Source organism: Cetorhinus maximus, chromosome 11 (assembly GCF_964194155.1).
Source record: "Cetorhinus maximus chromosome 11, sCetMax3.hap1.1, whole genome shotgun sequence".
NCBI lineage: Eukaryota > Metazoa > Chordata > Chondrichthyes > Lamniformes > Cetorhinidae > Cetorhinus > Cetorhinus maximus.
Genome location: NC_135889.1, coordinates 81,126,888 through 81,139,774, shown reverse-complemented (window position 1 = coordinate 81,139,774; position 12,887 = coordinate 81,126,888). Strand labels below are relative to the sequence as shown.

The window sequence follows — 12,887 nt, the reverse complement described above, 5'->3', positions numbered from 1 at the left end:
ATAAAGTTAAAAATTATTTAAACATGTCCCCTCATGTGACAGTGTCACATAAGCTGAGACATGTTTATGAATTGTGCAAAAATTAATTGATAATTTTATAAAACCTTCAGGAAACCTCATCCTGGCCGTAGATGAGGTTTCCTGAAAAACGCAAAGGCCGCTTGGGCTCTTCGCCTGCCCGCCAACCTTAAGGTTGGACAGGCAGCGCTGTTAATTATCTAAATTACTTCCCCAATGGCCTTAATAGGCCTTTGACAGTTCAGTGGGCACACAGCCGCCTCCAGCGCACGCCCACCGAACGAAAGATCTAAATGACACCAGGACGCATGCCCGACATCATCACACATGATTTTGCGCGTTGGGCCCGCCCCTGCATGCCGACAGCAATATTCTGGCCATAGAATATACTAAGGGATTTGACAGGATAGATGCTGAGATAATGTTTCCTCTCATGAGGGAATCTAGAACTCAGGAGCACAGTTTAAAATAAGGAGTGTCCCATTTAAGGCGAAGATGAGGAGGAATTTCTTCCGAGAGTGGTTAGTGTTTAGAATTCTCTTCCCCAGAGAGCAGTAAAGGCTTGGTCATTGATTATAGTCAAGGCTGTGTTATATAGATTTTTGATTGACAAAGAAGTCAAAGGTTGGGGGAGGCAGGCAGGAAAGTGGAGTTAAGGACACAATTAAATCAGCCATGATCTTATTGAATAGAAGAATACTCAGGATAGAAGGGAGACTATTCAGCCCATCATGTTTGTATCAGCTTTTTACGAGAACAAACCAGAACCAATTCTACCAGAGTCCAGTATTATCATTTATTTTAAATTTTAACTATATTTGCCTTGGAGCAATGATCTCTGACTCAACACGCCCTCAATGATCCAAAAACTTGCTGTATAAAGAAACTTTGCCTAACCTTTCTCCTCATTCACTTTTTAATTTGATGAACCCTCAGAGGAAATTAGTCTTTCCTATTCAGCCTATCAAAACCCTTCATAATTTTAAAAGTTCCTATTATAAACTCTGCTTGGTCTTTTTGGGCAGTGTCAGTTTCTGTTTGTTGCAACACCAAGACTTCATAAGTCATATAATACAAAGTTCTATTTATGCCTGGGCTGAAAATTTAGATATCCATTTGTGAATTTTTTTAAATGGTCAAACATAACTGCTGCATTCCACACCCCCCCACCCCCAGTTCATATTACAGGGAAAAACCTCAACACGTGACCCAGAATTTCTCTGCCTATGAAACTAGATTTCCATTCAACATCTGTCCATTTCAACTCGAAACATCAGCTTCAGCCCCGAGAATGAGTGAAAGCACCAAATAAGCATTACTGCCAGGCAAAAATTTTATACTCTCTTTTATAATTTATTAAGAATGCCAGTGACCCATTCAAATTTGAAAGCTTCAGAGCAGTGTGTCTTAACCATGGAAAATAAGTAAAGTATAACAAACTGAAGGAATATATACACACACACACACACACAAACAACTTAGTTTTCTGTAAACTATTAACATAAATTATACTTTCTTGATCCACTCCATACAGGACATTTAAAGCAAGCAAATAGAAGACCTTTTGTTCCATTTCTAGGCATAATTTGGTACAAAACAGCAGTTAATTCCAGCATCTACAATATTTTGCTTTTATTATAGCATAGTCAATTAACCATCTCTCTTAATGCTCACAGCTTTTTTCAGTACCAGAGTTTCTTCAGTCAGCTGACTATATATGTAGGTTATAAGAAACACAAAAATAAAGAAACATGCAAAAGAAATTAACTTATCCACAAAAATTGCCTGTCTCCTGTTGGGAATCCAACTAGATTTTGCACCTAGATGCCCAAAGCTTCTATACTGTCACTGGGACATCTATACAGATAAGTAAACATAAATATACAGGGTTTTAGTAATCCAATCAGTTAGCGAAACAAAGGAGAAAGCTAATAAGAGAAATATAAATCATACCTTTATAGCAAATAGAATGTCCATATTCTCCAGCTATTCAAGAGGCAAGATTTGCCTTGTGACTATACCACTCCCTGCCCCCACCTTCACACACACACCTACCTTCCTGTTTAAGAGCGATGTCAAGGTGTTAAAGTCCAAACGAGTGTCCTAACAGCACAGTGGAGATACCTACAGATGCAAATGCAAGGTTTTATAAGATTGTTATACTTGGGACAGAGAGTCTTTAATTTAGGATAAAATGGAGGAATATTGGGGGGTTCATGCGATCTGTTCTGAATTCTGCTGGCAACAAGCCTCTGTGGCAAGGTTAAAGAGGTGGCCCACATTGTTTGACTGGGAAGGTGGTGCATGATATTCACACCGTAAACAATGAACCAAGTAGTTGTATTGACGGCACAGACTGTTAGTCTCCAACTCCCAGGGAGGTGTTAGGAGTGTCAGGTTTTGTAAATTGTCTATTTAATTCCAATATAGAATTGAATTAACGGTCTAGAGGGTAGCTAATTAGTATCTCACATTGTCATTGAGATGGATTTTGAGAGAGGAAGAGTTCAAAGGAAGCCATTGTAGGATATGTTCAAGAGAGAAAGGCAACAAGTTTTTATTGTTCACCATACAAAACGACGGTGGGTGCTTGCGTTTGGATTGAGGAGATCAAGGTCCTGAGGGTTCAAACAATGATGGAAGATTTGCCTAGCTTTGGCCAGAGGGAGGAATCTCCAGGGTAACCCACATTGTGAATGTCAGTTCAGGGTTTGGAAGTTATCAGGCTGGAAAAGATAAAAGGAGCTAAGAATCACTTTGTTCCTTAAATAGATATTTCATTCTCCAGGTACCAGTCCAGAGTGAAGTATAACCATAGAGGAAGATTTTTGTTGCTATAAACGGGGGGATCTTTTCTGTACATTAGAGTATAAGTTGTCTACTGAAATATTGCTTTTAGTTTGTGTGTTACAGTAGAAGTCTTAAAACTTTAAATCTTGTTGCATGATCCTTTTAGCCATTCACTGGAAGTTCAAACTTTTAAAAAGAAATCAGTCTCTGCGGGGATCATAGCACTACACCGGATGTACTACAGCGGTTCAAGAAAGCACCTTAACATCACTTTCTCAAGGATAATTAGGGATAAGCAACAAAATGGTGGCCTTGCTATCGATGATCACATCCCATGAAATAATTTTTAAAAATTCCTTGCTAGAATGCAGTTCCACAGGTCCTGGTTGTTCTCCAGTTGCTCATCATGTATGGTTTGAGTTAGATTAGGAAATAAATCTTGGACTAATACTGTAAAAGTGAAGACATTTTATTGAAAATAGGGCTTGAAAAACATTATAAATACAGTTTCTGGAGAGACTGATTTGACAGTATATCAAAGAAATTTGAACACCTCTGTACAAAAGACTCCCGCAACCATAGTTGCATTAGTATAAAAAAAGACCACTGCAACCCATTTCTGGTAATCTCAATAAAATAAATAACACAGCAGTGACATGATACAGTTCTAAAGGTGTATTTTTCTATATAATTGTTAAAGTTATGAATTTCATCAAACCAAAAAGGATCAAATCATACATGTACTCTGAGAAACCAAATGAGGTATCACAAAAAAAAAATTGTACTGATTCATTTTTAGAAAGTTCTTCTTGGTTCATGTGGTAAAAATATTCCCAAGCACATACATTATTTTGTATCTCATGAAAGGAAAGAATCATTTCCAGTATATACCCAAATCCCAAAAATATATCCATTGGAAAAATCCCTAGTAAATCATTTACAGAAGTAAATTGTAACTTATTTGATCACTTATCCACACATTAAAATTTCTAGCATGTGTTATCACCCACTCAGTAATCAAAACATTATACATCCTCTGAATTCACTTTTATGTACTGGAATAAAAAATATTGTAAAATGATTTAAAAAATGTTCATTGCCTGTAGAGAAAAACAGGAAGGTACCCTAGCACCATCTAATACATTCAAGTGCAATATGCTTCATTTCAAACATTTAAGAATGTCTTGAAAATATGTTTCAATTATAATAGCTATAATTCTTCTGTTCTTTTGCTTTACAACCCATGCAAATATTTCCTGACTTGTGATATAAAATATGCACTTAAATCCTCATTTTGTTTTGGAACAATATTGTATGTTAGCTGAAAATCCACTTTTGGTATTGATCAGAAGGATTGCATGGCACCAAGTTCGGTTTTTCCCCTCTTGCAGTTAAGCACTCATTTGAAAATTGATTTACCAGATGCATGTCCTGAAACATAAAACATATTTATAAGAGGTCTGTCTGCGGCATCTTTTCCTGAATGCCTTTTTAACAAAAATTAAATTGATGTTCCTTCCTCCCTATTTTATCTCCACTCTGAAGGCACTAACTTTTGCTGTAGTATGGATTCACAAATGCTACAATTGTGCTACAGCTCACTCAAGCAACTGGCATGAATAAGCCTAGCGAGTATTTTACTATAGAAACTGATGGTCTCATCCATTTTGAAAACTAGACTTGTTCTCAACTAATGTTCACACAAAGTGCACTTTTAAGCACTTAATTACTATATTACAATCAGCAGCAACCCAGATTGTATTTCCCCCTCCCTAGCTCATGAGAAATGAGGCCAACTCAGAAAATATTGCAGGTCGGGAGGACAATTCAGCTTATCTGTCTAGAAAACTTCCAGTTCTCCCCCTCCCTGAGCAAAGCATTCAAGTGTTTCTGACATTGTTATTTTGTCTCCACTGCTCTTCCCAGAAGTCCATTCCAATGTATTGATTACTCTGTGTGAAGTGCCTGACACTGTCCTGAGTTTCCCATTTACCAGTATAAACTTAGACTGTCTGGTTCTGCAGTCAAAGTTTAGTCAGAAGCTGTGTTCCAGATTTAAATTACCACCATATGTTCCTCCCAAGATCACCTTTCAGCTATTTCATTATAAAGCTGGAAAGTCCAAGTTTTTCCATCTTTCTTCATAGCTCAGTCCTATTAAGCTAGGGAACAGTTGCACAGGTGTCGCCTGCACCTCCTCTCAGGTCCTGAAGGTCTCCATGCATTACTGTGAATAGAACTAGACAATAGACAAGTTGTATCCTGGCGAGAACACATTTTTTGATACAACTTCCTCTGACTTCCATTACAGCAGCAGATATCTGGGGATGTACATGCAAGAGATTTTGAAGCTGCCAGGAGATGTCCTAAAGGCTGTTTAAAAGGCATATGGAATCCTTGGCTTAATAAATGGAGGCAACCTTTTTTACAGAGCAAGTTACAATGGTCTGGAATGCACTATGCTGAAATAGTGTTGGAAGAAAGAAATAACTTGAATTCCTTTCATGACCACAGGGCATTCCAAAGCAGTCAGTCAATCTGCACATGTCCCACTTCAGGACTTGAACACACATAAAAACTGACACTCCAGTGAGTACTGGAGTATGAATGTATGCTGCACTGTCGGAGGTTCTGTCTTTCAGATGAGATGTTAAACCAAGGTCCCTTCTGCCCTCTCAAGTGGGCATAATATAGCCTACAGCTCCTACAAATAGCAATGCTAGAATAACCAGATGATCCATTTGCCCGATGTTGGCTGAGGATTAAATAAGGGCTAGGACACCAGGGATAATACCCCTGTTCCTCTTTGAAGCAGTGCTATAGGATATTTTATGTACTTGAAAGTGCAGGAGGGACCTTAGTGTAACGTCTCTTTAGAAAGACAGAACTTCCAACAGTACAGCACTGAAGTGTCAGCTTTAATTTTTGTGCTCTGGTCCTGAAATGGGACTCAAACCCACAATCTTTTCAGAGGTGAGCGTGCTACCAACTGACAGGAGATTCAGTTAACCTTTGAGAATGGATAAATACTTGAACGGGTAAAAATTAGTAAGGCTATGGAGATAGACCAGGGAGTGGGACTAATTAGATAGCCTTTGCAAAGACCTGATGCAGGCATGATAGGACAAGTGGCCTCCTTCTGCACTGTACCATTCTATGATTCTATGACTTCTACATTCTTGGTTTAGATATAAAGATCAGCATTCAATTTTTGATTTTTCTTTTGCAAGATTGGATTTGTAGAGCACCAAATTTTCTTAACCTAAACCTGTTAACTTCATCCTTACCTACTTCAGCAGCATTTGTGGAGTAGCTACGTGTCCTGATTATAATTACAATATGCAGCACTTATTTTTTGCATTAGATTTAAACTGTTATTGTTCCACTAATTTACACATTTTGTGTTACTCATTTTGTATTCTCTGAGCTGCCTTCTGAGGTTTAACTGCCCTTTGTATTTTTGTATTGTTAGTGAATATGACTAATTTGCATCGAGTTTCTGAGTCCAAGTTCTAAGCGTGAATTAGAAACTGTAGGGGTGCCAACATTAAGCTCCAGAGTTCAAATTTCATCCTAATAATTAATTCAATTTTTCTATCTGGTATTGATACAAGATGAATACATCTATTGTTTGCTGCATCTTTTTGTCACTTCTTTTTGAAGCTGTTTCAAATCTGACCTTTCAAGCATTTATCAATTCCATTATAATGATCATTAATTCTTCACAAGTGTCACCTCTCATCTCTCTAATACTTAAGATATAATACCATCTGTAATGGCAATTTATTTGTGAATCGTTTCAGCTCTGGAACTTGCATCTCATCTAAGAAAAAAAATGTTAATTTTATTTGGATTATCACTTTTTAGGAGGGCCATGTAGCTCTTCTCCTCCCTTGTGAATACTTAGGGCAAACATATTAGCCTTTTAAACCCTATAGTCATTCTCCATTTTTATTTCATTAGCAGGGTTCACAAATCTTTACAGATTGTCTAACTATTATAGCACTGAAAGACAATTTTTAAACCACCTACAATTATACTCTTTTTCAATTTTTGCTTTGCCATTTTAACATATTTCTGCAAGTTTCTACATTCCTGAAACTGTTTCACCGCAGGATCTATGGAAGCTGTTTTCCTTCCTGATTTTGGTTCTTACTCATGTTAATTCAACAGTGGCTATGTTTGTTCATTCTATGCTTATTAATCTTTCAGTAGGGGACAAGTGGAACACCTTTAAAAGGCATAATGTTGAAGTATTGTTATACAAAGCCCTCCCCTCAACACCCTACTACCAGTTTTCTTAATCAGTTTCATCAATTGTTTGAAGCTAGCTTTTTCTAAAATTGCATACCAACACCTAGTGTGCTCAAGTATTTCCAAATCTTAGATCATGTTGAACTGTAATTTTGTACTTGACACCCATAAGGAGCAGCAAGAATTAATTTCCTGCATGACACCTTATTAGCTCACACTGCATCACAAAGATACATCAACTTGAACCTAACCAATTTGGTATTTCCAATTTATATCTGACTAATTAAAGCCCCCTATTAAAATAGAATCTATAAAAGTTATCTATTCATAGGACAAGCTATCCCCCTCATTATTCTGATTTTCATATGCCCTTAGTATTAGTTGTATGTTTGCATTGTTTCATGTTAAAGATCCCAAAGTAGTTGCTGCATAGTATTTGATCTCCCATAGCATATTTTATTAAATCTTTCTGATGGCCTCTATAAATTACATTACACCATGTCCATTCCACTCTACACTACCTTTTTTAAATATTCTATAATCCTATGTTCTATTGATCAGCATCTTCTATTGTCAGTCATATTTCTGACATTCCTACTATTTCATTGATCCCTATTGCCACAACAGCTTCAAATTGAAGCATATGTTTAATGTTTCTGGTGTTCATGTTCCTTTTTTTTGTCTCCAGTGTCTACCTGCTATTCTTAATTGGTTCCTGAACTATCTTGAATTGTGTTTAGACACTTTTCAATCATTCATCTTTGGAATTAAAGTGTTCACTCTTAACTACTGTTCTGGCTCTAATCAGCTAAATCAGCATAGACATGGGGTTGAACTGGGTACATTCCTGTTCTATAGGATTCAGTATCATGATAGATTACTGCATTTTTGTACTAAGCCATTAGGTGGCCTCTTAGGTTAGAATTTTAAATTGCAAGAAGAGGCATCCCCCTCAAGGCAAAACATCCCAAAGCTGCTTTGTTTATCATTTATTCAAATGCAATAGATAGAAATAGACAATCTATGCACTTTGTAATAACATTGCTATAATTAATTTTAAAAGTTTGTTACAACAGTAAACTTCAATAATTGCTATACAAGTTGTAACAACTTTAAAACTAGATCCAAAGTACAACATCACACATTAAATGGGATCAATTACAATCTCAGCAAGGAAATTGATTAATCACCTGAATTTCCCATTTCTGCTCTCCTGAAACAAAGCTGTATGGACCTTTATGTGTACATTCCTCAAGAAAAGCAATGCCTTTCAAGTTATGAATACACAACTCCTTCCGAATGTTATGACGAATTTCATGCAGTGAGGTATATTCAAAGTACTGAAAAGAACAGCAAGTTCATGTTAATAAATTGCATTATAAATGCACTTTGAATTCAGGCGAAATCTTTGAAATTTGCATGGCCTTATAGTAATTGCTGGTTTTGAGAAATCTGTTGAATTACATCAAATATAAAATTATACATCAATCTATGTTTAAAAAAATAAAATGACTTGCATTTATATAGCACCCTTATGGCTTTACGATGTGTTTTACAGCTAAAAAAGTACATTTGAGAGTAGTCACTATTGTAATATGGAAAGAGCAGCCGGTAATTTTTTTACACAAGGTCCCACAAACAGTAATGTAATAATAACAAGATAATCTCTTTTAGTGATATTAGTTAAGGGATAAACATTGGCTAGGAGATGAGAGAGAAGTCCCTTTTTCTTCTCTGAAATAATGGGAAATTATAATAGTCTTTGCACATTGTGTAATATGTATTGATTGTCTTAATTGAATGAGATTGCATTAGTCTGCAGTTTTGCTACAAAACTTTCCATATATAATGTTAAAGAAAATAAAACACATAACAAAAATATTCAACGACCGTATGCTGATTTTAAGACAGAGCTAGACAGATTCTTGACTAAGAGGGGAGTCAGAGGGTATTGGGGTAGGCAGGAAAGTGACATTGAGGCCACAATCAGATCACTTATGATCTTAATTGAATGGTGGAGCAGGCTCAAGGGGCCGAATGGCCTACTCCTGATCCTAATTCGTATGTTCATATGCATGTGCATTTTTGGAACAATTTTCAATCAAAATTGCTAACATATCCAAAATGCAAGGACCTTTGGCAACATTTGTCCCTTTTACACAATCTTAAATGCCCATGGCTTTTTTCTCTTCGTTTTATTATAGAGTTAATTGATAATCTTCATGTTGAGCATGAGCAGAAATTGACAGGTGATCAGCCTCCGATTATACACCCACACAATTTTTCTCTCCATGAAGTTGATGTGCAGCTCACATTTTCTGCACTAGAATTACTACAATTGTCATCATGGGAAGGTACTTAGCAGGTTCTCCTTGCTCAGGCAGGCAAAAGAGCATCATTTCGATTGGTTTGCCACTTTTCAATTATTTGTCATTACAATGACAACTGAACTGAGATTTGCCATGCACCTTTGAATTTTAATAATTGGAAATTTCCTCTGCTTTATATTTTTCCATTGCGTTAATACTGTTATAAAATGAAACTTTTCTTCATCATCTTACATTGAATCTTACAGCACAGAAGGAAGCCATATGGCCCACGGTCTCTTAAAAGATTTACACAATTAATTGCACTCTCCCTGCTCTTTTCCCTTTAAGCATATATCCAATACACTTTAGGAAAGTTATTATCGAATCTGCTTCGACCACCCTTTAAGGCAGTGCATTCCATATTAAAAAAACTCGCTGTGTAAAAATATGTTTCCACATGTCATTGTGTTTTTTGCCAATCACTTTAAATCTGTCTCTGCTGGTTACTGGCCCTCACTGAAAACAGTTCATTTATTCTATCAAAAGTACTCCTGATTTTGAACACTTCTATCAATTCTCCTCTTTGCTATTGTTGCTCAAAAAAATAACGAGCCCAGTTTCTCCATATAACTGAAGTCCTCCATCCCCAACACCATTCTAGTAAATCTCTGCTGCACATTTTCCAAGTACTTGATGTTCTTCAAAAGTATGGCATTCATAATCAGACATAATCCCGAGGACCAACTAGTGATTTATAAAAACTTCTTGCTTTTTACTGTATGCCTATAATAATAAAGCAAAGGATCCTTTTGGCTTTTTTTTTAAATAATAAAAATAAGAGGCCTTACCAACTTGAGCCCTAACCTTCAAAAATTTGTGTATGTAAACTTCTGGTCCTTCCTCCCATTTAAAATTGTACCATTTAGTTTAAATTGCTCCTCCTCATTCTTCCTCAAAATGTAGCACTTCACATTTCTCTGCATTAAATTTAATCTGCCATGTGTTCATCCATGTCACCAGCCTGTCTCTGTCCCCCTGATGTCTGCCATTATCCTCCTCACTGTTTAGTACATTTGCAAGCTACGTGTCATCTGCAAACTTTGCTTCCTATATCCAAGTCCTGGTCATTAATATGTGACCAAAAAAGCAATGATCCCACTACAATGCCCAGGGGGCAGCGCTGTGTACTTCTCTCCAGTCTGATAAACAACCATTCAGCACTACTCTTTACTTTCTCTATCTGAGCCAATTCCATATCTCTGCTGCTGCTCCCCATTAATCCCACGGCTTTTATTGATGTTTTACTAAAACAAAAGAACCTCACCATACCAATTTTCTGTCCTCTTTTACACAACTACTTCTCATATCTCTCCTATCCTACTACTAAAGCTCAAATCTTGAAATTGTTTTTTTTTGCCTCTCAACACTAAGCCACAGATCTGATAGTCAAATCAGCAATCATTTTGTTAAGTGGCATTTAATTCCAAAAATCAAGTGCTCCTAGTGTGAAGAAATAATTCAATTATGTTTAACTAGTAGCTTCATTCACAATTAATTACTCCATTCAAAAATAAGCCCTTCTACACACAATTTATTGAGTGCCTTCAGCATATTGGCTACAATATTTCCAAGAACAAATTTACTTCTCAAAGCTACTTTCCATCATTTGAAACCATATCGATTGCCCTTCAAATTTAAGTACAGCCACCAAAACTAACTACGATATCCAAGATGTAATTCCAGTAATGCTGTTAGGTATTAGTTCTTTAAAACTTGGTGTAACTTATGAAGTTTATTTTCTACTTGGTCAATTATCAGATCATTTTAATGAATTATTAATTATCTTTAATTTTGTTGTTACAACCAGGTGAGGAGAGGTCAAATGGCTGCCTCTTTCCCCCTTTTTCATTTGACTGCAACAGGTTTTTTTTGTTGTTTGCAAAGGATATACTTGCCAATTCAGTGAATACTTTGCTATTTACACACTGTGGGTTTTGTTGAGTATAACAAAGAAAGTGGTTAGCTTTATTACACTTAAACTGATCTTTAGGGTTCTTCAGGTTAGAGGTAACTTGACTGTGACCCCAAGTTTTAGATTCCCCAGCCAGTGGAAATATTTTCTCAGCATTTACCCTGTAGAGCCTTTTAAGGATTTTGTATGTTACAATTAGACCACCTCTTATTCTTCCAAACTCCAGCGAATATAGGCAGAGACTAATCAATCTCACCTCATAGGACAATATTGCCAGCCCAGAAACCAGTCTAGTAAAACTTTGTTGCAATCCCTCTAGGGCGGTGGTTCCCAAAGCTTATTGATCAAGTACACCTATTCAGGTGTACCAAGTTTCTGCATACCCACCCCTCTAATGACCACACATTTTGTAAATTGTAATTAGACATTACAGGTAAACGTGTCAATAATAATAATATAACTTATCTTATTTACTTCCCAAGCCCCTCTCCACCACTCTCACTCAGCAGCCCCTCTTCCCAAACCAATCCCTCCTCCCACCCAACTCACTCAGCAGTTCCTTTTCCCAAACCCCCTACTCTCTCTCACTCAACAGTACCTTTTCACAACCCTCTACTCCCATTCCACCAAGATTACGGCCTCGGCCACACAAGCCGTTTCCGCACAGCAGCTTGTAGACTGGCAGGTCAAGCAGCCATCTCTCCCAAATGGACAACGTTTTGGCCAGAAGCTGCTGCTCTCACACCACCACCATACTGGTGCTCAGGTCCAGGAACCACCACTCACCTCCCCACTGCTGCTCCAATCACAACTGCATCTTGTGTCTATTAGCAGCAAGTGCAGGAGAGAAACAACCTGTGATTGCAGGAGCAGTAAGCAGCAGGGAGTTAGCAGTGGCACATTAGCCTGAGAACCAGAACCACAAGTGCCTGGGAACCCCTAGACTACAGAAAGGGGGAGGCAGAGGTCTGAATAACATTCAGATCCCTGAAAATCTGCCATTACACAATTAACAGAAAAGTACCCCTAAAGACATCTGCCATAATCCCAGGGGAATGGGTAGCCCACTTTGGGAACCAGTGTTCCAGGCAAGTATGTCCCTCCTTGGGTAAAGAGGTCAGGTCATCAAAATGGTATTCCACACGTGACCTCACCATTCCTTGTACATTTAATAGAATAGAAACATAGGGCTGAATTTTCCCCCCGTCTTGGGGGGGTGGGAAACGACTTGATGGGCGGGCGCATATGGGCGCGCTTCCGATCGTGGGCAGGCCAGTTAAGGCCTGCCCAGCGTGATGTCCCTGTGCTCCCTGTGCGGGTGGGGGGGCGGGATTCCCAAAATCGAGGGTGCACTCTTTCGCGCATGCGCACGAAAAAGCACACTAATCTCCCTGAGGCTAAGTGCAGCCTCAGGGAGATGGGCTGCACATGTAAAAAAGACTAAAATAGAAAAATAAAATTTTCTTTACATGTCCCTTCATGTGACAATGTTCCATGAGTTGGGACATGTCCATAATTTTTACAAAATCTTTATTAAAATGTTT

At 37.6% G+C, this 12,887-nt stretch overlaps 1 protein-coding gene across 3 annotated transcripts in view; it reads right to left on the bottom strand.

Moving 5' to 3' along the window:
* Nucleotides 1-3,261: 3,261 nt before the first annotated feature.
* galnt3 (UDP-N-acetyl-alpha-D-galactosamine:polypeptide N-acetylgalactosaminyltransferase 3 (GalNAc-T3)) overlaps nucleotides 3,262-12,887 on the bottom strand; it is a 70,977-nt gene continuing 61,351 nt past the window's right edge. Inside the window, exons 10-12 of one of the 3 annotated variants that reach the window (XR_013577978.1) lie at nucleotides 8,253-8,402; nucleotides 4,873-5,047; nucleotides 3,262-4,239 (exon numbers count right to left, since the gene is read on the bottom strand). Coding sequence is in view for 1 of the 3 variants with exons in the window: in XM_078552308.1 (XP_078408434.1) it covers nucleotides 4,126-4,239; nucleotides 8,253-8,402 (264 nt within the window). In the remaining 2 variants the exon portion in view is untranslated. The remainder of the gene's footprint in view (nucleotides 4,240-4,872; nucleotides 5,048-8,252; nucleotides 8,403-12,887) is intronic. The other 2 variants (XR_013577979.1, XM_078552308.1) reach the window with 2 other exon arrangements.